This window comes from Coffea arabica, chromosome 10e (genome assembly GCF_036785885.1).
Source record: "Coffea arabica cultivar ET-39 chromosome 10e, Coffea Arabica ET-39 HiFi, whole genome shotgun sequence".
In the NCBI taxonomy this organism is placed as follows: Eukaryota; Viridiplantae; Streptophyta; class Magnoliopsida; order Gentianales; family Rubiaceae; genus Coffea; species Coffea arabica.
In genome coordinates this window covers 22,855,113-22,878,894 of record NC_092328.1, presented here as the reverse complement: position 1 = coordinate 22,878,894, position 23,782 = coordinate 22,855,113, and the positions used below count along the sequence as shown (strand labels likewise).

General features: G+C 39.7%; 1 protein-coding gene across 1 annotated transcript; it reads right to left on the bottom strand.

The window, feature by feature from the left end:
• Positions 1-3,592: 3,592 nt before the first annotated feature.
• Positions 3,593-23,289, bottom strand: LOC140015176 (uncharacterized). The gene is made up of 7 exons (XM_072067079.1): positions 22,627-23,289; positions 21,894-21,948; positions 20,926-21,362; positions 20,621-20,802; positions 20,289-20,488; positions 19,317-19,697; positions 3,593-3,708 (listed from the first exon to the last, which is right to left on the bottom strand). Exons 1-7 carry the CDS (start codon positions 23,287-23,289, stop codon positions 3,593-3,595), a joined length of 2,034 nt encoding a protein of 677 aa, XP_071923180.1.
• Between the last annotated feature and the right edge of the window lie 493 nt (positions 23,290-23,782).

The following is a 23,782-nucleotide window of genomic DNA, read 5'->3' as shown; positions in this document are numbered from 1 at the left end:
GGTACCTAGTGGAGCCCAAGGGTCAGTGCGGAGTGATCGGAACACGCCACCTGCTAAATCCGGTCGTGGGGCTGGAGGTGGACGATTTTCGAGTGCATCTAGGGGAGGTGCTCAGAGAGGAGGTGCCCAGAGGGTAGGCCAAAGTGGTAGGGGACAAGGTAGAGGCATTCCGTTGGGAGGCCAAACCTCCACTCCCCGAGTAACGTGCGGATATTGTGGGAAACCGAACCATACAGAGGATGAATGTTGGAGAAAGGCTCGGAAGTGCCTAAGGTGTGGAAGTACGGAGCACCAAATAGTCAACTGCCCGTTGATCAGAGATACTCAGTCGACTGCCAGGTCAAACCCAAAGCCGACCAATGTCGGAGGGACCAGGTCGAGGGTACCGGCTAGAGTGTATTCGCTGGACCAACAATCCGTGCCTGAACCAACGGAGGTAGTGGAAGGTACGATTCCTATTTTTCACCGGTTAGCCAAAATTTTGATAGACCCCGGTGCCACTCAATCTTTTGTTAACCCTACATTTATGCTTGAAATTGACATGAAAGTTGAAAGTCTACCTTATGACTTAGAAGTAAGAACACCTACGGGTAATCAAATTTTACTTGCAAATGAGGTGTACAGAAATTGTGATATTTGGGTTGACGAACGGAAATTAGTAGTCGATCTCATTAGTCTAGCCATTAAGGGGTACAATGTCATTCTAGGTATGGATTGGCTAGCTCATTACCATGCTCGGGTAGATTGTAGAATGAAAGTGGTAGAGTTTTACATACCAGGTGAGACAATTTTGAAGTTAGACGTGAGGGGTATGTTAGCCTCATCTGCGCTCATTTTGAGAATAAGGGCTAGGAAATTGCTTAGTCGTGGGGTGCACGGTTATCTAGCTTTTCTAATTAACACTCCGGGAGAGAAGATTAAGTTCGAGGACATGCCGGTAATCCGAGAATATCCGGACGTATTTCCAGAGGAGTTGGGGTCATTGCCACCTGAAAGGGAGATTGAATTTAAGGTTGATCTAGTACCCGAAACTACTCCCATTTCTAAAACCCCTTATCGAATGGCACCTGCTGAGCTTAAGGAGTTAAAGGTACAATTGCAGGACTTGCTAGAACGGGGGTTCATACATGAGAGCGAGTCACCATGGGGAGCTCCAGTGCTATTTGTTAAAAAGAAGGACGGGAGTTTAAGGTTATGCATTGATTATCGAGGACTGAATGCAGTAACTGTTAAAAATAAATATCCTTTGCCCCACATCGATGAATTGTTTGATCAGTTACAAGGGGCGGTGGTGTTTTCTAAATTGGATCTGCGACAAGGGTACTATCAGTTGAGAATCAAAAAGGAGGATGTGCCAAAAACGGTGTTTAATACTCGATATGGGCATTTTGAGTTTGCGATAATGCCTTTTGGCTTAACCAATGCCCCAGCAGCGTTCATGGATTTAATGCATCGAGTGTTTAAACCTTACTTGGATAGGTTTGTAGTGGTGTTTATTGATGATATCCTAGTATATTCGAAGTCAAGGGAGGAGCATGAACAACACTTGCGAATAGTGCTGCAAACCCTAAGAGAGCACCAATTGTTCGCTAAGTTCAGCAAGTGTGAATTTTGGCTGGAAAAAGTGGCGTTCCTAGGTCATATAATTTCAAAAGATGCGCTTGCTGTAGACCCAGTGAAAATGGAAGTTGTAGCCAAATGGAAGCGATCAGAGAATCCCACAGAGGTGCGAAGTGTTCTAGGTTTAGCAGGGTACTACCGTCGATTTATAAAGAACTTCTCGAGAATTGCAGGACCCTTAACTAACTTGACAAAGAAACAAGGAAAATACATCTGGGATGTTAAGTGTGAGAGTAGTTTCCAAGAACTTAAGAAGCAATTGACTATGGCTCCAGTTTTAGCTTTGCCCAATGGGAACGATAGTTACACGGTTTATACCGATGCCTCAAAAGAGGGGCTAGGGTGCGTGTTGATGCAAAATAGGAATGTGATTGCCTATGCGTCTCGAAAGTTAAAACCTCATGAGCAGAACTATCCAACCCATGACTTGGAGCTTGCAGCTGTTGTGTTTGCCTTGAAAAATGGCGACATTATCTATACGGTGTGACTTTCGAGGTATATACGGATCACAAGAGCCTTAGGTATCTGTTTTCTCAAAAGGAGCTAAATCTAAGACAACGTCGGTGGGTGGAGTTCTTAGAAGATTATGATTGTACGATTAACTATCATCCCGGAAAGGCCAACGTTGTAGCAGATGCTTTAAGTCGAAAAGCTCAACTAGCAAGTTCCATGGTGAGAGAGTGGAGCTTGTAAGAAGATGTATGTGAATGGAAACCTCGTTTGGAACCGAAGAAGGTGATTTTTGGAAATATTGAGGTGAAGTCGACACTATTAGATCGGATCAAAGAGGGCCAAGTGAATGACCCAATGGTGCAAAAGTGGGTAGAAAAAGTGAAGAAAGGGGAGTTGCCTAACTTTAACCTAGGGCCTGATGGAATCTTAAAGTTCCGAAATCGTGTCGTTGTACCTAGGGATGAGGAGTTAAAGAGGGAGATTTTGGAGGAATCTCACCGCTCTAGGTATACGGTGCACCCAGGGAATAATAAGATGTACTAAGATCTCAAAAGTCTGTATTGGTGGGAGAATATGAAGGCGGAGATTACCCAGTTTGTACAAAGGTGTCTTACGTGCCAACAAGTGAAAGCTGAGCATCAAAAACCGTCAGGTCTGTTACAGCCTTTAGAGATCCCTGAATGGAAATGGAAGCACATAACAATGGATTTTGTATCAGGGTTGCCACGAATACAAAAGGGGCATGATGCAATTTGGGTAATAGTGGATCGATTAACTAAGACCACACATTTCCTGCCAGTAAATATGAAATATTCTTTGGAGAAACTTGCCAAACTTTATATGGATGAAGTGGTAAGACTACACGGGGTACCAGTAAGCATTGTATCCGATAGAGACCCTAGGTTTGTATCCCGATTTTGGCAGAAATTGCAAGAGGCTCTAGGAACTAAGTTGAATTATAGTACAGCATATCACCCGCAAACTGATGGACAATCTGAAAGAACCATTCAAACTCTTGAGGATATGCTGAGAGCCTGTATTGTAGACTTTGGAGAAAGTTGGAGTCGATACCTAACCTTGGTTGAATTTGCATATAACAATAGTTATCATTCCTCTATTCAAATGGCCCCATATGAAGCTTTGTATGGACGACGATGTTGATTCCCAATCCATTGGGATGAAGTAGGAGAGAAAAAGATTATAGATCCGGCTACAATACCATGGGTTGAGGAAGCCTACGAACGGGTAAAGGTGATCCGCCAAAGACTTCAAACAGCCTAAAGCCGACAGAAAAGTTATGCCGATCATCGGAGGAAGGATTTGGAGTTCGAGATAGGAGATAAGGTGTTTCTTCGAATTACCCCGTTGAAAGGAAGGATTAGAGCAGGAAAAGGGAAAAAGTTGCAACCACGGTACATAGGACCTTTCAATATACTCTAGCGAATAGGAAAGGTGGCTTATCGACTTGAATTACCAGCTAGTTTGTCTCGGATCCATGAAGTTTTCCATGTTTCTTTACTTAAGAAATACCATCCGGATCCGACTCACATTTTGCCACCAGAAGATGTTGAACTCGACGAGTCCTTAACCTATGAAGAACGACCCATTCAAATATTGGATCGGAAGGTGAAGGACCTGAGAAACAAGCAGATTCCAGTAGTAAAGGTTCTATGGAAGCATCATGAAGTGGAAGAAGCAACCTGGGAACTAGAAAAGGACATGCAAGAGAAATATCCCGACCTGTTGACGACGAAAGGTATGAATTTCGAGGTCGAAATTCTCTTAAGGGGGAGAGAGTGTGAGGACTTGTAAATTCCTTATATATTTCTTGAAAATTCCCTTTTATTTGAAAATTATTTGGCAATTATTATTCTATACTATCCTACTACTCAATCACCCTAGAAAACTGCCAATGATCATAGGAAATTAGGGTTTTCCTTTCCGATTTCAATTCGAAGTGAAATAGGATTTTTCGTGTATCCGTAGTGTAATTATCCGGTATGGAGCAAGGATCAAATTTGGTGCTTAAGAGTGACTTTTAGGTGAGAAATAATATGTGATTAGAAGCAATGATAAAAAGTTAGTGAATAGGAAGTAAAAACCCTAGTATGTGTGATTTAAGGAAAAACGGTGCGAACCGACGTGTACCGTGCACTACCGATTGAACACCCCACTTGAATACCATTTCCTTACCAGCACATAACCTTGATATTGGTGAAAAATATCCCCCCTCATAGCTATCCTCTTGGCCGAAAAATTGGACTCAAAATGCAAGGAAAGAAAAAAAAATTTGGATGGTTTTGGCAATGCCAAGTGTTGGCAATTTGTGGCTTTGACTAAACTTAATTTTCTTACCTTCTTATCTTGAAAATTAGCTCATTCTTCCTCATTTTTTTTCTGGTTTGGCCGAGACAAGAGAGAGAGAAAGAGAGAGCAAGAGAAACAACCTTCTTTCATCTTGATTTGCACCATTTGAGTGAAGGAAACAAGATTCTAAACCGATTAACTTGTGAGTTGTGAACTTGGGAAGCTAAGGGAACCAAAAATTTCAAGAGGAGGTGAAGTATTACTCTTGCAAGCCCTTTTGTTGAGGTATAAGGTCCGACCCATGGCTTTGGTTCTTTTATTTTTGTTTAAGTTGTTATATAACTCATGTTTTGGTTAGATTAGTAGCTATACAAGTTGTTGTGATGATTTTGGAGTGATGTATGTAAGCTAGGGTTTGACTGATTTCCTTCTTATACTTGTTGTAGGAGTGGTATATGATGTATATAAGCTTGTATAAGAGGTTGTGGTAGTGATTGAATCAAGAAAATGAAGAGATTGCCCTTGAAATCCCAAAATTCCAGATTTCTGGAATTGTGTGCTTCAGTTCTGTCCGGTTTCAGTGCCCTATGTTAGAGGCCGAATTATGCTTGGCACAAAACATGAAAGTTGTATAGAATGATATTTTATAGATACCTACAAAATTTCAGCCCAATATGAGCAACATAGCCTATGAAAAGACCAAAATACCCTCACTGCCCTAGGATGTTTCCAGTGATCCGTTTTAGACAGTTCATCTAGTTGACCGTGTCTATTCACTATGATCCATACTGATTTATCCATTTTCCAAAACATTAAAGTTTTATTACTCTGTCTTAGCTTTTCAACGCCTCAAAGAACGCCTTAAACGGACTTTGGTAGCCTGAGATATGGCCATTTAAATGTAGTACGGTTAACTAGCCGGTTAGTTGGAAGTTGGTTCTGTGAATCGGGAATTTGACTGGGTTACACTGGAAATTTGACTAAGTGATCTTCATGAAAGTTGTAGGCCTTTATCTTAGATCCGAAACGGTATAAGTTTCACACCAATCCGATAAGCGTAGCTTCGGTTGTGTCTGTTACGCAAAACTCTATCAAATCTGTCTCTTGTTAAACTTCATTTCTGCACTTGTTGTTAGCTTGATTTTGTCCTTGTATTGTCTTGAGCCTATTGAACGGCTATTGAAATTAGATTGTTGTGTGTGTACCTTTGGGTTTGAATGAGGAAAATAATGAAGCCATAAATGGCTGAAAATAGGAAAATACAAAGGGCATGCTGCCCAAATTTACGCTCGAGGACTAGAGAAATACACTTGCGACTTGGGTAAAGTTGATAATTGAATATCACTTGAACCATCTAGGACTCTTGCTACTTTGGTTATCGAGGGTTATACGTTAGAACCTAGCCGAACTTGTACCCTTAGGAAAAGCGGTAATAATCACTATAAATCCGTTTTCCTTGCACTTTCGACTCAAAAGTTATTTCCAAGTATACATCTTACAAAATTTTTCAGTTTGAAAAGCGAGCAACCGTTTCACGACTATTCTCCAAGTGAATTTCAATTTCTTGATTCTTATTGAACGAAACGTCTAAGTTTCGAACCTTAGTTGATTTTCAAAGTTCTTAAATCAAGTTTTATCGCAGATTTGGACTCCAAACCCGGAGTACCACCCCGACGCGAACACTAGATGCACTACTTTTGGTGAGTGCTTCCAAATATCTGATTGAACTTGATATTTGTGATTTCTCTTTGACAAATGTGATTACATGATATATAAGTGATTTGACAGGGCAAGGGTGTACTTTATCGCACTTGCCCTAATGAGACTTGTACTTGTTCATCGATTTCAATTGACTTGCTTTACATGTGAGTAAAAATCAAAGGAAAGTTGTGCGAGAGTGAAGACCGAAACTGTCCTGTTTTTACCGAACCGTTACTTCGAATTTTTGATGCTCAAATGATTGTGAAACTAATGTAGATATGTTGTATATGATGTGTGGAATGTTTCTACCAAAAATCATTTGAATTGGTTGGGTAAAAATTGAGATTTTGAAATGTAAAGAAACCTGGAAAACGTGTTCAGGTGGTCCAAACAGAGCATCATTGAATGAACATATCTCTCTGTACGGAGGTTGGAATTGAGTGCCGTCAGTAGCATTCAAAACTAGACATCCGTACCTTTCCAACGGTATAAAATGCACCTTCTAATTCGAACTGAGTGAACCGTAGTAGTTCACCAAATTTTCCTGTTCTGTTCTGCTGTTCTGTTCGAATGGCAGTGATAAGCTGCGTCTTGTCGCTTGAATTTGAACTACCTATGAACTGATTTTCAAAGTGACTTCTTCTGATGAAATTTATCCTTTTGAATGTAGTTTTGAACGCCACAACCATTCTCAATTCCAAGTTGTATTGAGTGAGATATGGTTCAATTTCCAAACTGCGACAAATCTGGAAAACCCTTCTTTTTGCTGGACAACTAGTTTAGTTGTTTGTGAGATGTTTTATTTTGAAATTTTAATGTCAACCAACTATCAATTTCTTATGAAATGTTTCTTGGACCTTGGTTTCATAAATGAACCAAAATGGGACTGATTTCATGGTGCAAAGTGTTTGAAAAGGAAAAGAAAACAAAAAGACAGATTTGCTTTGGGAATTTCTTGAACTTTGGTAGTTTTGTTAACTACCTTCCCATACGAGTTTTTACGTGAAATTTCATAGAGGAGTAGTCCTCATATGGAAGTTGAATTTTACCAAATTTGGTGTTATTCTAAGACCATTTTGATACCCAAATGATGTGCCAAAGTTTACTTTCAAATCTGGAAAATTCACTGTTTAGTAGTGAAAATTTACCAACTTTGAGCTACTATATCTTGACGTTCAAAACTTCGAATCAAGGATTCAAACAGGCCAAACGGGACTAAATTCGAAGTTTTGTATGCTCAAATCAGCCTCTTTGAGCTGAAATTTGAATGTTTTCTGTTTAGAATCTTGGAAAGGTATCTTCTAGGAACTTTGAACCAAAATTTCAACGGTATAAAGTTTTCCAATTTTGGACTTACTGAGTGCAAGATCTGATTTTTCTAAGTTTGACGTACAAAACTGAAATTTTTCTGACTTAATGGGAAATGAGTTTTTGGAAACTCTTCCCTATCCTTTGATATTGATTGACCGTTTTAAACTTGATTTCATGAAGGAAATCAGTTTTTTCTTGTGTTATTAAACCCCACTTTTGAGCCTCGATTTACGAGTAATTAAAGCTCTTTTTCAAGATATTTTCTTAGTATTGTACAAGTGTACAATCTTCTTGTTAACAAGGGGTTCATAAGTAATAGTGTGTGATAGTCGATTATTATTTGCTCAGGCACTCAAGGGAACCTTCCAAAGGATCTCGAAGCGGATGCCTAAAAGTTGTTTGAGCACTTACTCCCTATTTTGATTGGTGAGTGTCAAGTGCATGATTTGTTGCAATTATGTGAATTGCTTCTTATGGACTGAGTGGTTTACAACTGTTGAGTCGAGTGTGTATTTTATCGCACTCGTTCTCTTTTAACTGATTGTACAACTGAACTGTATTTGTTTGACTGGATGTCATTGGAGTGAATCTCCTTGACCTATAACTGAACTATCTGCATGTCGTTGGAGTGAATCTCCTCGACCTATAACTGAACTGTCTGCATGTCGTTGGAGTGAATCTCCTCGACTTATAACTGAATTGTCTACATGTCGTTGGAGTGAATCTTCTCGACTTATAACTGAACTGTGGGGACACCCAAATCTCAATTGGCCGACCTTGCGACTCGAGCTAGCAAGGGCTTGGTCGAGGAGCTTGGTGAACCATGAGATAACTGTAAGGTTGATCTATTGAGAGATCTTGCTTGGCCTACTCACGTAGTAGTGCCTTTTATAGAAGTTCGGACCCGGTGCGGTGTATGGTGGACGGAATTGACGTTAAGTGGAATTCTACGGACTTAAATGCCGACCCGGTTGATGGAGTGTCATCGCGGGAAGGTATTCGATCGAGCCTTGGCGAAGCAAGTGGAACCTAGCTCCTGAGAGGTCTTGTATCCTCATGGAATGTGTTTAATTGAAACTGTGAATTGTTTGAATGTTACAGCTTTATTTGTTGCTTAAATGTTATTGCTATATGAACTATGTGTTTTGCATGTTTTCTTGGCCTCACTGAGTGTTAGCTCATCCCGTTAGATTTGTTTTCCTTAACAGGAGTTGAACTAGAAGGGATTATGGAAAAGCCTACTTGACGGCTCTTTGGACTTGAATTTTGGAATGTATTTTGTCTAGACATCCTTTTGGGAAGTTGTATATTTTGGAAATGGGGATGTATCTTGAACCTGTGATGTAAGATTGAATATTTATGTATGGAAATGACTTCGTGCCTTTATTTCGATTTCATTGTTAGTATTGTACTTTAAGTTTGAACTGGAATTGTACTGAGTCCTGGCGAGAGTTGGGCAGGCATCCCGCCGATACCCTTTGGTTTGCCTTAGGGAGAAGTGGGGGCGTCACAATACTTGTAGCTAAAAATGGACAGTCAGTCATGCAAACCCTCAAAGCAACAAGTCAATGATGACAAATGGTCCACCGAGGCCAATTTCCACAGCCTCATTGTCTCCTTCCCTTCTCTCTTATCTTGTCTCTTGCTTAGCCTACACAAAAAGAGATGAAGAGCAGTTGGACATGAGAGAAAACAAGGCAGCTAATCAGATACAATGAATTTAAGACCAAATCATCTACCTTGGCTAAGAATAACAACACCCGTTTCTTTTTTCTTCTTCTCTGAAATAGAGAATAGAAAAAGAAACTAGTTCAACAATATGATGGTCAAAATACTAAAACATGCGGCAACCTATTATTCCTTCATTTTCAAAAATGTGATCTCCCAGTCACTACTTGGAGAAAATTGAGAGGAAGAGGATGTAATGAGTTTAGATTTTGGACCTTCAAAATGTTGAAGCTCTAGTGACTAATTTGAATGGTGAGAAGAGGATTTGATACTCGTCCCTACTAGTATAAAATGCAGAAGCTAAGCTCGATCTAAATCAGTAAATCTGCATACCTTTTTCGCTTCTTCAATAATCGATCTAGATCAGGAATTTCTTGCTGCTCAGACCTCAGAGAAGAAAAGCCATTGCTTGCTTCTAACCACCGTCTACTAGTGACAAGTGAGGACCGTGAGGTGAACTGGTGACGGGCAAGGCGGCCCTTTCTAGTTTTACCGTTTAAAAGAAAAGGGGAAGAAAGATTTAGGGTTAGGTGAAGTAGTGAACTATTAAGAGGAAAAAAGATTTCGGTTGAGGATTTAAGGCCAACCAAGTCTAGTGGTATTTACTATTTAGTCTTTAGATAATTTTTTAATATTTATTTATTTATTTATATTTTAGAAACGGGTTAGTGGGTCAACCCGATTTTGACCTTTTTTTTTCGAGTTTATCGCGTCTGACCCAATTTCTCAAAATCTGGACCCAAACCCATTAATTTCGTGTTAGGTTCGTGTTGTGTTTTCAGGTTGTATCAGAAATTCCCATCCCTAGTCTTCTAGCTTGACAGACAAACTGCAGCAGGAACGGATGGATTTACTAGATATTTCTTCACGCAACGTTGGGGAATTACTGGTGAGGATGTCTATTAGGCAGCATGGGAATTGATGTGTGGCATGCCTTTACCAAAGAGTATTGCTAGTACTCTTATAGTCTTAATCCCAAAGAAAGACTCGCCATAGACCGTCTCAAATTTTCAACCGATAAGTCTATGCACATTTATTAACAAAGTTTTCTCCAAGATCCTTTGCAACAGGTTAAAGATGGTATTGTCACGGCCCCACCTCCCCCTAAGGCGAACCAGAGGGTTCGGCGGGCCGCCTGCCCAGCTCTCGCCGGGACTCAGTCGTTCACTACAATCCTCAATGGAATTTCAAGATATTTATATCAAATATACATCAAAGGTTCCCAAACTTTACATATCAAAAGCGAAGCGTCCACGCTTCCACTGCGCCCCTCTGATCCTTGATACCAACTATTCTACAGGAGGAAGTCCAAAACTAGACTATTACACATCCAATCAATTCTAAACGTTCAATACAATCCCAATATGAACGATTACCCAAAAGGAATTCTAAGTTCAATCCATACATGAGATAATCCATGAATAAACACTACAAGCCCTTCCTTCGCCTTGAGCCCTGTGGAGGGGAATAAAACATTTTGGGGTGAGCTAGAAGCTCAGCGAGTAACCAGTAAAATCAGTTATCAAATCAGTTTCACAATCGTTCATTTCAATAATGTCATTTCAATATGGAGTATCAATAATTCAAGAAACATTTACAATGGAAAGCGATAGTAACATTCATGAAAAGGATACGTTCGTTCTCCTGTCATTTCATTGCATTTTGGTTTCATTCGTGCATTCATTCACCCCGTCCCTGGCTTTTGGCCAGGCTCCACCAACCTACAAGGTAATACTCGAGTATACCGAAACGTTCACCCAAGTTCCTAGTCGCCCGACCGAGTCCGCTTCTGGCTCGAGACGACCGGTAACAAGGGGCAATGGCCAGTTCAGCCCAAAAGGCTTACATTCATGCGCAAGTAGCATTTAATCATTAATCATTGAAACTTTCATATTTATTTAGGTCGAGTGCGATAAAGTACACACTCACCTAGAAAACTCGTTTTAACAATCATTGAAAGCAAAATCGATAATAACAAGACACTGATATGCAAGCACGCATGATATGTAAGAAAACAGTTCCAAAATTAACTTTGAAAATAGTTCAAAAGTAAATAATGCGGGAAAGCGGTTCAAAAGTAAATTCGGAAACAGTTCAAAAGTAAATAATGCAAGAAACGGTTCAAAAGTAAATTCGGAAACGGTTCAAAAGTAAATAATGCAAGAAACGGTTCATAAATAATTTTAGAAATAGTTTGAGGTCACTCACCTCCATGGCTCAGAAACCATCCATCATATTGCATTACTTCACTCAAGTCCAAGCCCTAAAGCACAAACGCAAAGCAATCAAGCCCATTCAAAATTCGGACAGCATTTCCCCTGAATTTGCTAACTTTTCCAGCCATCATGGCTTCATTATTTCCTCATTCCAACCCAAGGGTACACACACAACAAAAGTTCATCCAATAGCCATTCAGCAAGCTCCAAGTAGTACAAAGACAAGTCAAGCTAGGGAAAAGTCCGGAAATGAAAGTTAAGCTCAAAACCAGAAAAACAGTATTGACGTCATTTTGCGGTAATGGTGCCAAAAGCACTACGATGGTCGGATGAAGGTGCAAGACCCACCGTTTCGAAGCTAAGAACCAGGGCTACAACAATGTAGAAGGTCACTCAGTCCAAATCCCAGCACAACTAAGTCATATATGCCAAATACCAAACCAGAACCGTAATTGCAGGTTTACAAATTACACTATGCTGTAATCAGTACAACTCAGTCTAAACAGGTCCAAATGAAGAAATTCCAAAGGCATATGGTAGCCAGGACATCAAACTACATTTCATCAGAAGACCTCAAGACCCAAAACCAAAACAATTCCAGTCAAAACAACCCATTACAGGCGCAGTTCTTACATCCTGATGAACCCAGAACAGCAACAGTAAATTCGGCTTATCTCATTCTACACTACTCCAATTGACCTGAAATTGTACAGGCACCCTTAAAACATCAATACCTACAACTTTCATGTTTTGAGCCAAGGCCAATTCGGCCTCTATCTAGGACCAAAAATTTCGGACAGAATGAAGAACCAAGAACCCTAATTTTCCAGATTTCTTCCAAAACAGAATTTACTTGCAATTAATCACTTTTTCCACCTCCTAGCTTCCTCAACTATCATTTCCAATCATCATACATAACCACATAATAACAATCATATGAGAACAGAAAAATCCTAATTAAATATAAAACTTCACTAATTTCAACCAAAATCATGAAATCATCCATAAAATCACTTATTCAACCACCACCAATCACTAATTGAACATTATCAAGATCAAAGGAAGAATTCCCTAGTTACTCACCTTGCAAGCTCAAGAAAGTAAGCAACTTAGCACCAATTTCTTCCAAACAACTCCACAACCAACCTCAATATCACCAAACTAAGAAGTTCTATGGAAAAAATTTGAAGATTAAACGGTTGAATTGAAAGATTGGGCAAGATTGGAGCTTGAAAATTGAGAGAGTTTTCTTTCCTTTGTTCCTAGCAAGAAATTCGGCCAAGAGCTTCAAAATAAGAAGAATTTTGGGTCAATTTTGGTTTAAATGGTAAATGCATGAATAGTGGTCAAAAGGTCAAAAAGGTAAGAATAAATCCTCAAGTGACACATGTCCTCTTCATTAATTGCTTGCCTAACTTTTTGTCTCTCTTACACAAATATCTTAACACATTGTAAAATAATATCACTTAATACAAAATTCCAACAAGTTGTCAAAAATATAATGCATTTACCGCACTTGCGGGTCCCACGTCCAAAATACGCTTTTAATTTCTCAAAAACTAACCGATACTAGAAAAATCATTTTAAAACTATTTTTGCTCATAAACTTTATCTGGGGAATTTTTCTAATCAAGAAAATGTAGAAAAGGCGGGTTTTGTTTTAAACAAAATAAACCCTAGAAAATTAGAAAATTTCCGGGTTCTCAAACTCATTTTTTTCGGGGCGTCACAGGTATTGCCTTTGGTTATCTCTTGGGAACAATTAGCCTTTATCTAGGGTCGGGAGATCTCGGATGATATATTGCTTGTGCAAGAATTAGTGGATGCAATCGATAAGAAGGCATAGGGTCATAACATTATGTTCAAGCTTGACATGATGAAGGCCTTTGAACATGTGTCGTGGATTTCCTGTCTAGGTTGCTTCTTAAATTTGGTTTTCATCCTCCGTTTGTGAATTTGGTTTTGAACAACTTACACTCATCTTGGTTTTCAATTCTTGTCAATAGGAAGACAAATAGGTTCTTCCAGTCTATTCGAGGCTTAAAACAAGGAGATCCCTTATCTCCCTTCCTTTTTATCTTGGTGTCAGAGGCCCTTAGTGGAGGCTTGATCAAGCTAGTCAATTTGGGGGGCATCCAATCTTATTCTTAGTCGAGGGGTGTCTTACAAGTGTCTCATTTGGCCTTTGCAGATGACATAGTTATTTTTCCAAGAGCAGACTAGCAATTGTTAAGAACACTCGTGAATTTCCTGGAGTTGTATCAAAATGCATCGGGGCAAATGGTTAATAACAACAAAAATTTCTATGTGCTATCAACAAAATGCTCTACTGCAAAAGAGCGTATGATAACAAGGTTGATAGGGATTTAATGCCAGAGGTTGCCTTTTGTGTATTTAGGAAGTCAGCTTTTTAAGGGGAGGTACAAGAAGGAGGATTTCTAGCATTTGATAGACAAAATGCAAAACAAGTTTGCAGGCTAGAAAATGAAGTTGTTGTCGGCAGGAGGTGTTTGATCTTGATCAAACATGTTTTAGCAACCATTTCATTACACAGTTTTGCGGTACCGGAGCCCCCAAAAAGTGTTTTATGCTAAATTGAGTAGATAATGTCTCAGTTTTTCTGGGGAGAAGTAGAGGGACAGCCGAAAAAGCATCGGCGAAAATGGAGTGGGTTGTGTTTTCCCACTGAGCAAAACGGTTTGGGAATTCACACACTGGACGATGTGTTGAAGGCTTTTAGCTGCAAGTTATGGTGGAAATTGCGAACTAGTGACAACTTTGGGCGTGCTATCTGATTTCAAACTCTAACACCCCTGACCAATATTATCCCACAGTTAGCCACCTAGAAGGCCATGGGTTTTGTTCCTGGAGGTGGGCTTATAGCCCACAACAAGTGAAGAGCCCAAGCCCACAGGTCAAGAAGCCCAGCATGTGAGGACCCGAAAATTTTCTTATTTTCTAGTCATTATTTTATTTCCTTACATACATTTTTTATATTTTTCTTTATTAGACTAAATTCCTAAATATTTTTATAAGTGAGTATAGTTTTTAAATCATTTTTCTAGTACAAGTTAGTTTATGTGACGTTAGTAGTACTTATGGGACGTGGGACCTGCTAGTGCGTAAAGTGCGATAAATTTTGACGATTAGGTGAAGTTTTGCATAAAGGGAAATTATTTATAAGGTGTTAAGGGACAATTAGAGGTTAGCTAGATAGATTAACCTTTGGTAGACAAAAGGATGAGATTAAGCATAGGAAAGGACAAGTGTCATGAAATCAATGGATGTTAGACTTTGACCAACTTTCTTCCACCTTTACTGAATACAAATTTGACCAAAAATCATCCTCACTTTCTTGCATCTTGGCCGGCCATTGAGAGAGAAAAACTAAGAGAGAGACTTCACTTTGTTCTTCAATTTCTTGCACAAATCTTGAGTTCCAACCGATTAAATTGCAAACCCTTCCATAAAAGTGTTAACTAAGGAGGATTCAAGGTGTTGGTGAAGTGATTTTTGAAGAAGAAAACCCTAAGCTACCATCTTTCCTAAGGTTCCAAGGTAACTCCCCTAGAAATTCCTTTTGCTCTTAATACTTGCAAATTAGTGGATTAGAGTTGTTAAATATGTAGTTTGTGAGAAAGTTTATGATTTGAAGTAGGGTTATGGTAAATTTCAGTTTTTATAGTGAATTTTCTGCCCTCATGTGATGATTAATGATTAGCTGTGATTTGGTAGTTTGTTATGTGTAATTTTGAGTTTGGATATGCTAGTTTCACTTGCCTCCGAAGAATTTCAGCTTGTGTAGCTAAATTTCAGTTTAGGGTTTTGAATTTAGGGCTTTATTATAGTTGGTTTTAGAGTTCTTAATTGGCTAAGAATGAAGGGCATTGTGACCCTAATGAAGTGTGTTCAATAGCCTAGCATTTGTATGTGCAATTGTGGTGGATTTGGGATCAAGTTGGTGTTTGTTTGTAGGGTGGAAAAGTAGGGAAATCTAAGGGGAAGTGCTGTCCAATTTTTGAGTCTATGTGATTCCTTTGAGTTAGGTTGCTTTTGAGTGGAAATGAGAGACTTTGGGGTTGTTTAAACCTTTGGCACCAATTGTTGTTTTTTTTCCACTCCCAAGTTCTATTTTGCCTTGCATTAGTAGTTTATTGCATAGGAATATGACTCATAATCGAGTCTCAATTGTTTTCTTGGTTGTGCGTAGGACGTGCCGGTGATTCAAGGGGTACCTCAGGAGGAAACGTTTAAGTTAACTTTATTTGAACTGGTGAGTGTACTCACATAATTATTGCTTCTTTGCTTTATGCGTACTTGAAATTTGTGATCTGAATGACTATAATTTCTGTGTGTTCTGGATGAGACGAGAGTGTACTTTATCACGATCGTTCTCTATTACTTATTTGACTATTTACTGTATAACTTGAAATCTCTTGGTTGTGCCTGAACTGGTGTCGTTTGGACGTGTTTCCAACGATCTTTCCTGTTAATCTGAGCTCAATCTCATTAGTAGTCAATTGAATCGAGCCAACAAGGGCTTGGTCGAGGAAAATTGACAAGCCATGGGGACTGTTTCTGGGAATCTTTGGGTATTGAGACTCTGGATTCCAGTATACTCGAGTATTACCACCTCTGTTCTGTTTGGTGTTCGGGTCCGGTAAAGGGTATGTGTAGTGGACGGAATTGAGGTAAAGTGGTGTCTACGGTCATGTTTGTTTGTGACACCCCGAAAAAAAATGAGTTTGAGAACCCGGAAATTTTCTAATTTTCTAGGGTTTATTTTTTTTAAATGCCCGTTTTTTCTACATTTTCTTTATTAGAAAAATTCCCCAGAGAAAGTTTATGAGCAAAAATAGTTTTAAAATGATTTTCTAGTATCGGTTAGTTTTTGAGAAATTAAGGATATATATATCGGACGTGGGACCCACTAGTGCGATAAGTTCGGAAAAATTCGGCCAATAAGATTAAGTTCCGGATACTGTGTAAAATTTATCGGTGTGAAATGATTGATGTGAGAGAGAAAAGAAAGGATAGGAATGCATTAATGGAGTGCCACGTGTCATTTGGTGATTGGTTTTGACTTAAGAACACTATTCACTTTTTTTGACTTTTGACCAAAATTGGTTAAATATCTAAAAATTTCACAAAAAAATCACCATTTTCTTTCACCTTGTGGCCGGCCCTCTCTCTTTCCAAGAAGGAAGAAAACTTCTTCAATCTTCAAGCTTTCCACTAGCTCAAATCATCCAAATCAATCACACCAACTAGTTTCCACTCCATACAATCTTTCCATTTAGTGTTAGTGGTGAGTTTCGTGAAGTTTTTGGAAGAGCTAAGGTGGTCTACAACTCCTCTTCTCTTGTTTACTAGGTAAGTGATGATTGAACATCCTCTTATAGCTAATGATGTTTATTTTGTGCCTAATGGTGACTTGAGTGATGAAATATGTGATTTATTTCTTGATTTGAGTTGAATTGGTGAAGTTTTTATTTTTTTGAGGAATTTTCTGGTTTAATGTGATCATGGTGTTGTGGTTATTTATGATGGTTGATAATAAGGGGTTATGACTCTAGTGGATGTAAATGATTGGTAATTGCAACTAATTTTGGGTTTGGAAGGAATTTGTGAAAAGTTAGGGTTGATAACCCCTAATTCTGTCCGGTTTTGGATCATATGGTTAGAGGCCGAATTGGCCTTTTCTTAAAACATGAAAGTTGTAGGTATTGATGTGTTTGAGGTTCCTGTAAAATTTCAGGGCAATTGAAGTAGTGTAGAATGAGATATATCGATTTTACTGTTGCTGTTCTGGGTTGATCAGAATGTGCGAACTGCGCTTGTAATCGTCTGTTTTGACTGGAATTTCTTTGGATTTGGATGTTGATGTCTTCAGATGAAATGTAGCTTGATGTCTTAGCTACCGCATTCCTTTGGAATCAATGCATTTGGACCTGTATAGACTGAGTTGTACTAATTACAGCATTGTGTGATTTGTAAACCTGCAATTACGGTTCTGATTTGGGTATTCTGCATATTTGACCTAGTTGTGCTAGGATTTGGACTGAGTGGCCTTCTACATTGTTGTAGCCCTGTCTCTTAGCTTCGAAACGGTGGGTCTTGCATCTTCATCCGACCATCGTAGTGCTTTTGGCACCATTACCGTAAAATGACGTCAAAACTGTTTTTCTGGTTTTGCGTTTAACTTTCATTTCCGGACTTTTCCCTAGCTTGATTGGTACTACTTGGAGCTTGCTGAATGGCTGTTGGATGACCTTGTTGTTGTGTGTGTACCTTTGGGTTGGAATGAGGAAATAATGAAGACATGATGGCTGGAAAAGTAAGCAAATTCAGGGGAAGTGCTGTCCGAACTTTGAAAGGACTTGATTGCATTGAGTGTATGATGGATGATTGCTGAGCCATTGAGGTGAGTGACCTCAAACTATTTCTAAAATTATTTATGAACCATTTCTTGCATTATTTACTTTTGAACTGTTTTCAAAGTTACTTTTGGAACTGTTTTCTTACATATCATGCGTGCTTGCATATCAGTGTCTTGTTATTATTGATTTTGCTTTCAATGATTGTTAAAACGAGTTTTTTTGGCGAGTGTGTACTTTATCGCACTCGACCTAAATAAATATGAAATTTTCAATGATTAAGGATTAAATGCTACTTGCGCATGAATGTAAGCCTTTTGGGCTGAACTGGCCATTGCCCCTTGTTACCGGTCGTCTCGAGCCAGAAGCGGACTCGGTCGGGCGACTAGGAACTTGGGTGAACGTTTCGGTATACTCGAGTATTACCTTGTAGGTTGGTGGAGCCTGGCCAAAAGCCAGGGACGGGGTGAATGAATGCACGAATGAAACCAAATGCAATGAAATGACAGGAGAACGAACGTATCCTTTTCATGAATGTTACTATCGCTTTCCATTGTAAATGTTTCTGGAATTATTGATACTCCATATTGAAATGACATTATTGAAATGAACGATTGTGAAACTGATTTGATAACTGATTTTACTGGTTACTCGCTGAGCTTCTAGCTCACCCCAAAATGTTTTATTCCCCTCCACAGGGCTCAAGGCGAGGGAGTGGCTTGTAGTGTTTATCATGGATTATATCATGTATGGATTGAACTTGGATTTCCTTTTGTGTGATCATTCATATTGGGATTGTATTGGACTTCCTCCTGTATAATAGTTGGTATCAAGGATCAGAGTGGCGCAGTGGAAGCGTGGACGCTTCGCTTTTGATATGTTGATATAGGCAACCCTAGGGGAAGACCCTCCTAGAACCTCCCAACCTTGTAATTATCAGAGTTGGATCTTTTCTCCCAACAGAAATTGAACTCGATTGTTCTCATGAACTCAAGACCTCTGACACACAAAGGTAATCAGCAACCTTAAGTAAATAAGGATGGATGAAGCGACACCACGATTAGGGAACAAGCTAATCGATAAAGTCTGATTTGAATCCTAAGCCATGAACTCAAGAATTCAAGAGTAAGTTCGATTAAGAACTTGAAGGAAAATTCCTCACGATTTCTGGTTGTAATAATCTGTCTTTTACTCTTACAAGAGGTGCCTTTTTATAGGCTAAAACTAGGGCAAAATCCAGCCCACATAAACCTGGAAGAAATTCGGTCCGCATAAAGAGCTTAAAGAGCCAGCTCTTTAAGGCTTTCCGATAAGGCCCAATAAGTAATAAAATACTCAACGCCTAACAACTACTAAACTAGGTAGTCCTTAAACAACTACCAACTAAGCTAACAAGTATGAGATCATTCCTTCACTTCAAACGTACAAGTGAACAAAGTAACATCATGGTCCATCAAGTCTTCAAACCTAGCTTGCTCCTTGCTTGTATGGTGAATGATCAAGGCTCGTAAAGCTTCCTTCACGTTCTTGGTTCTTGATCTTGTCATCGGACCACCAATGTTGATCAAAGGGTCCTTGACCCAAGGTTGAAGTTGTTGCGCACCCGTATCTGCATCATTCCTTCCCTCCTCGAAAGGATTCGTCCTCGAATCTTCAAAGTCTGTATCAAAATCAAAAGGGGATAGGTCAGACACATTAAAAGATGCGCTTATGCCATACTCACTTGGAAGTTCCAATTTGTATGCATTGTCATTGATCCTCTCTAGAACTTGAAAAGGTCCGTCGCCTCTTTGATGTAACTTGGTCCGTCGAGATGCTGGAAACCTTTCCTTCCTCATGTGCACCCAAACCCAATCACCAGGTTCGAATACAACATGCTTTCTTCCCTTATTCGCATGCTGTGCATATTGCGCATTTTTCTTTTCAATTTGAGCTCGGACTCTCTCATGCAAGGTCCGAACAGACTCTGCCTTTTTGACACCATCTGCGCTTAAACACTCATCAACAGGAATAGGTGATAAATCTAGAGGGGTTAGCGGCTGAAACCCATAAACAATTTCAAAAGGAGAATGATTAGTAGTAGAATGAGTGGTTCGGTTATATGCAAACTCAGCGATAGGCAAACACTCTTCCCACTTCTTCAAGTTCTTTTGAACAATGGCTCGAAGTAAAGCACCAAGGGTTCGATTGGTTACCTCGGTTTGACCATCCGTTTGAGGATGACTAGAAGTAGAAAATAGCAACTTCGTTCCCAACTTTCCCCAAAGTGATTTCCAGAAGTAGCTTAAGAATTTCACATCCCTATCACTTACAATAGTACGCGGTACCCCATGAAATCTTACCACGTCCTTGAAGAATAAATCAGCAACATGGCGCGCATCACTTGTTTTCCTACAAGGGATAAAATGAGCCATTTTAGAAAATCTATCCACTACAACAAAGATACTATCCATACCTCTAGAAGATCTTGGTAAACCAAGTACAAAATCCATGGATAAGTCTGTCCAAGGAGCATGAGGTACGGGTAGAGGAGTGTATAGTCCATGAGGGTTACTCCTTGACTTGGCCTGCTTACACTTTAAACACTTATCACAAATGTTAGCAACGTCACGCCTCATTTTAGGCCAATAGAAGTGTTCATGCAAGATGTCAAGAGATTTATCAATGCCGAAATGTCCCATCAATCCTCCACCATGGGCTTCTCTAACAAGTAATTCCCTCAGCGAACAATTGGGAATACATAGGCGATTTTCTTTGAATAAGAAACCTTCATGCCTATAGTACTTTTGAAATGCAGCATGTTCACAAGCTTGAAACACATTAGAAAAATCATCATCATGTGCATACATGTTTTTAATGTGCTCAAAACCAAGTAACTTAGTGCTCATGTTAGTGATCAAAGTATACCTCCTAGACAATGCATCTGCAACGACATTATCTTTCCCCTTCTTATACTTAATGATGTACGGGAAGGAATCAATAAATGCAATCCACTTCGCATGTCTTTTATGCAACTTACCCTGACCCTTAAGGAATTTAATTGATTCATGATCAGTATGTATCACAAATTCCTTAGGCATAAGATAATGCTGCCACACTTCAAGAGCACGCACAACAGCATACAATTCTTTATCTTAAGTAGGGTAATTAAGAGCTCCCCCACTCAACTTTTCACTGAAATATGCCAATGGTCTATTATTTTGATGTAAGACAGCCCCTATGCCGATTCCACTAGCATCACATTCAACTTCAAACGTCACATCAAAATTAGGCAAAGCAAGAATAGGTGCTGAAGTTAACAAATCCTTAAACTTATTAAATGACTCTTCTTGCTCTTTTCCCCATTGAAACCCCACACTCTTTTTAATTGTCTCATTCAAAGGTGCTGCAATAGTACTAAAGTCTTTAACAAATCTCCTATAGAAACTTGCAAGACCATGAAAAGACCTTACTTGAGACACATTGGTTGGAGTCGGCCACTCTAAGATGGCTTTTACCTTGGCGGGATCAACACGTATGCCATTTGCACCAACAATATATCCAAGGAAATTAACTTCAGGAGTGCAGAAGACACATTTTTCCATGTTAGCAAACAACCTATTTTCACGCAAGGCACTTAAAACAAGTCGCAAATGCTCAACATGTTCATCTAAAGACTGGCTAAAAATCAATATATCATCAAAATAAACAACAACAAACTTCCCAAGAAAATGCCTTAAAACATGGTTCATTAACCTCATGAAAGTACTTGGAGCGTTTGTTAAGCCGAAAGGCATCACAAGCCACTCATAAAGACCATACTTTGTTTTGAAAGCAGTTTTCCATTCGTCTCCTTCCTTTATCCTTATTTGATGATAACCAGATCTTAAGTCAATTTTAGTGAAAATGATTGCCCCATGCAATTCTTCTAACATATCATCTAACCTAGGAATAGGATGACGATACTTGACAGTAATTTTATTAATTGCACGACAATCTGTACACATTCTCCAAGTCCCTTCTTTCTTAGGCACTAAAATGACTGGAACTGCACAAGGACTAAGAGATTCACGTACCTGGTCCTTTTCAAGGAGGGAATCGACTTGCCTTTGGATTTCCTTTGTTTCCTCCGGATTTGCTCTATAGGCTGGTTGATTTGGTAGAATTGCTCCAGGAACAAAGTCGATTTGATGTTCAATACCTCGAATTGGAGGTAATCCTTTCGGTAGTTCCTCCGGAAACACATCCTTGAATTCCTGCAAAAGAGAGTAGATTGCACTAGGAAGAGAATCGGTTATGCCAAGTGTGTAAAAAGAAGAATAATCAGCTTCCCTGTACAGAAGTACTATGAGAAGACTTTGTGCCTTCAAAGCCCTACCTACCTCACGCACACTTGCATAGAAGCTCTTTTTGTTCACTTTCAAGCTCTCGGCCTCACTAAGTTTTTTTCCACTCGAATTTTTTTTCTCACTCAACTCGGCCTCTACTTTCTTTTTTCCCTCATCCTCAGGCACATTCGGCTTTTTCTTTGCCTCTCTCAGTTGCCTTTTCTCTCGCTCTTTTCTTAGATGCAATTGTTCCTCATACACTTGTGTAGGTGTCAAGGGTGAAAGAGTGATCTTGAGGTTGTCCATAATGAACTTATACTTATTAGTGAGTCCAATATGATCAGCCTGCCGATCATACTCCCACGGACGCCCTAACAAGACATGACTAGCTTGCATAGGAATTACATCACATAAAACTTGGTCCTTGTATCGACCAATAGAAAAAACGATTAAAGCTTGTTTGGTCACCTTGACTTCCCCCCCATTATTTAACCAAGATAGTCTATAGGGTTTAGGGTGGTAAGTCCATGGAAGGTGCTTTTACTCGACAAAGTCAGCAGCTACGCAATTAGTACAAGAGCCACTATCAATGATCATGAGACATACCTCATCTTCAATTTTGCATCTCGTATGAAAAATGTTGGTCCGTTGGAGATCATCTTCTTGAGCTTGTGCATTTAGCACTCTCATAGTCACCATAGTTCGAGCCACGGGGTCCTCTTCTATTTCAATCAGGTCAGCATCCTTCCCCTCTTCTTCAAGCGGTGGCATGTCCGCATATTCCTCCTCTCCTTCGCTTTGCCACATTCCCTCTTCATTCATGTACATGATGCTTCGGTTAGGGCATTGAGCCATGAGGTGGCCAATTCCCTTGCATTTGAAACATGCCTTTGGCTGGTTGGTAGACGTATTTGGCCTTGGAAGAGTTGGTCGCGGGATTGGTTTAGAAGGAGTTGCACTCGGATGGAACGGTTGCTCCATTCGCCTGTTTTCCCTTTCTTTATTGCCTTGCCTTGGCCAAGCATTGGATGTTGGCAATTGATCTCGTCTCCAAGGTGTGGAAGAGGATGCAGTGGTTCGGCCACTAGGTGTCTTTATAGGTAAGGCTTGCCTTTCCACCTTCTCTGCATAAGACACCATTTGTTGTAGCTCAAAGTGGTCTTGAAGCTCAACCTTCTTCCGAATTTCAGGATTTAATCCATTAAGAAATCTTGCCATGGTTGCTTCCGAATCCTCTTGTATATTGGCCCTTATCATTGCTACCTCCATTTGTTTGTGGTACTCATCAACCGAACTGGACCCTTGGGTGAGTCGTTGGAGCCGATTGTACAAGTCCGTGGTGTAATGGAAGGGTACAAACCGTTTCCTCATCACTTGCTTCATTTCAGCCCAAGTGTCAATTGGTTGTTCCCTATTTCTCCTCCTTGTGGCACATGCTTGCTCCCACCAAATGGATGCATAATTTTCAAATTCAATAGCCGCAAGTTTCACCTTTTTCTCTTCAGAGTAATTGTGGACTTCAAACACTTGCTCAACTCTCCTAACCCAATCTAAATAAGCTTCAGGATCATTTTTCCCATGAAAGGTAGGCATCTTAGTCTTGATGGAACCAAGATTGTCATCGGTTCTCCTGGGTCGGCCTCGACCTTCCCTCGCTCCCTCTTGGCTTCTCCTTGATCGAAATGAGGTGTGAGAATGATACCCCTCATCATCCGCATCATGATCAGCACTCTGAACACTCGAAACCCTATGGTGGGTATCT

Coding starts and splice junctions, on each gene's coding strand:
- LOC140015176 (XM_072067079.1), bottom strand. CDS start 23,289: ATGGAGGTAGCAATGATAAGGGCCAATATACAAGAGGATTCGGAAGCA. Junction 21,363..21,893: donor AGGATTACCTCCAATTCGAG/GTATTGAACATC, acceptor GCCAGTCTTTAG/ATGAACATGTTGAGCATTTG. Junction 3,709..19,316: donor AAGGAATGATGCAGATACGG/GTGCGCAACAAC, acceptor CTTGTTTCTCAG/GTCCTTCACCTTCCGATCCA.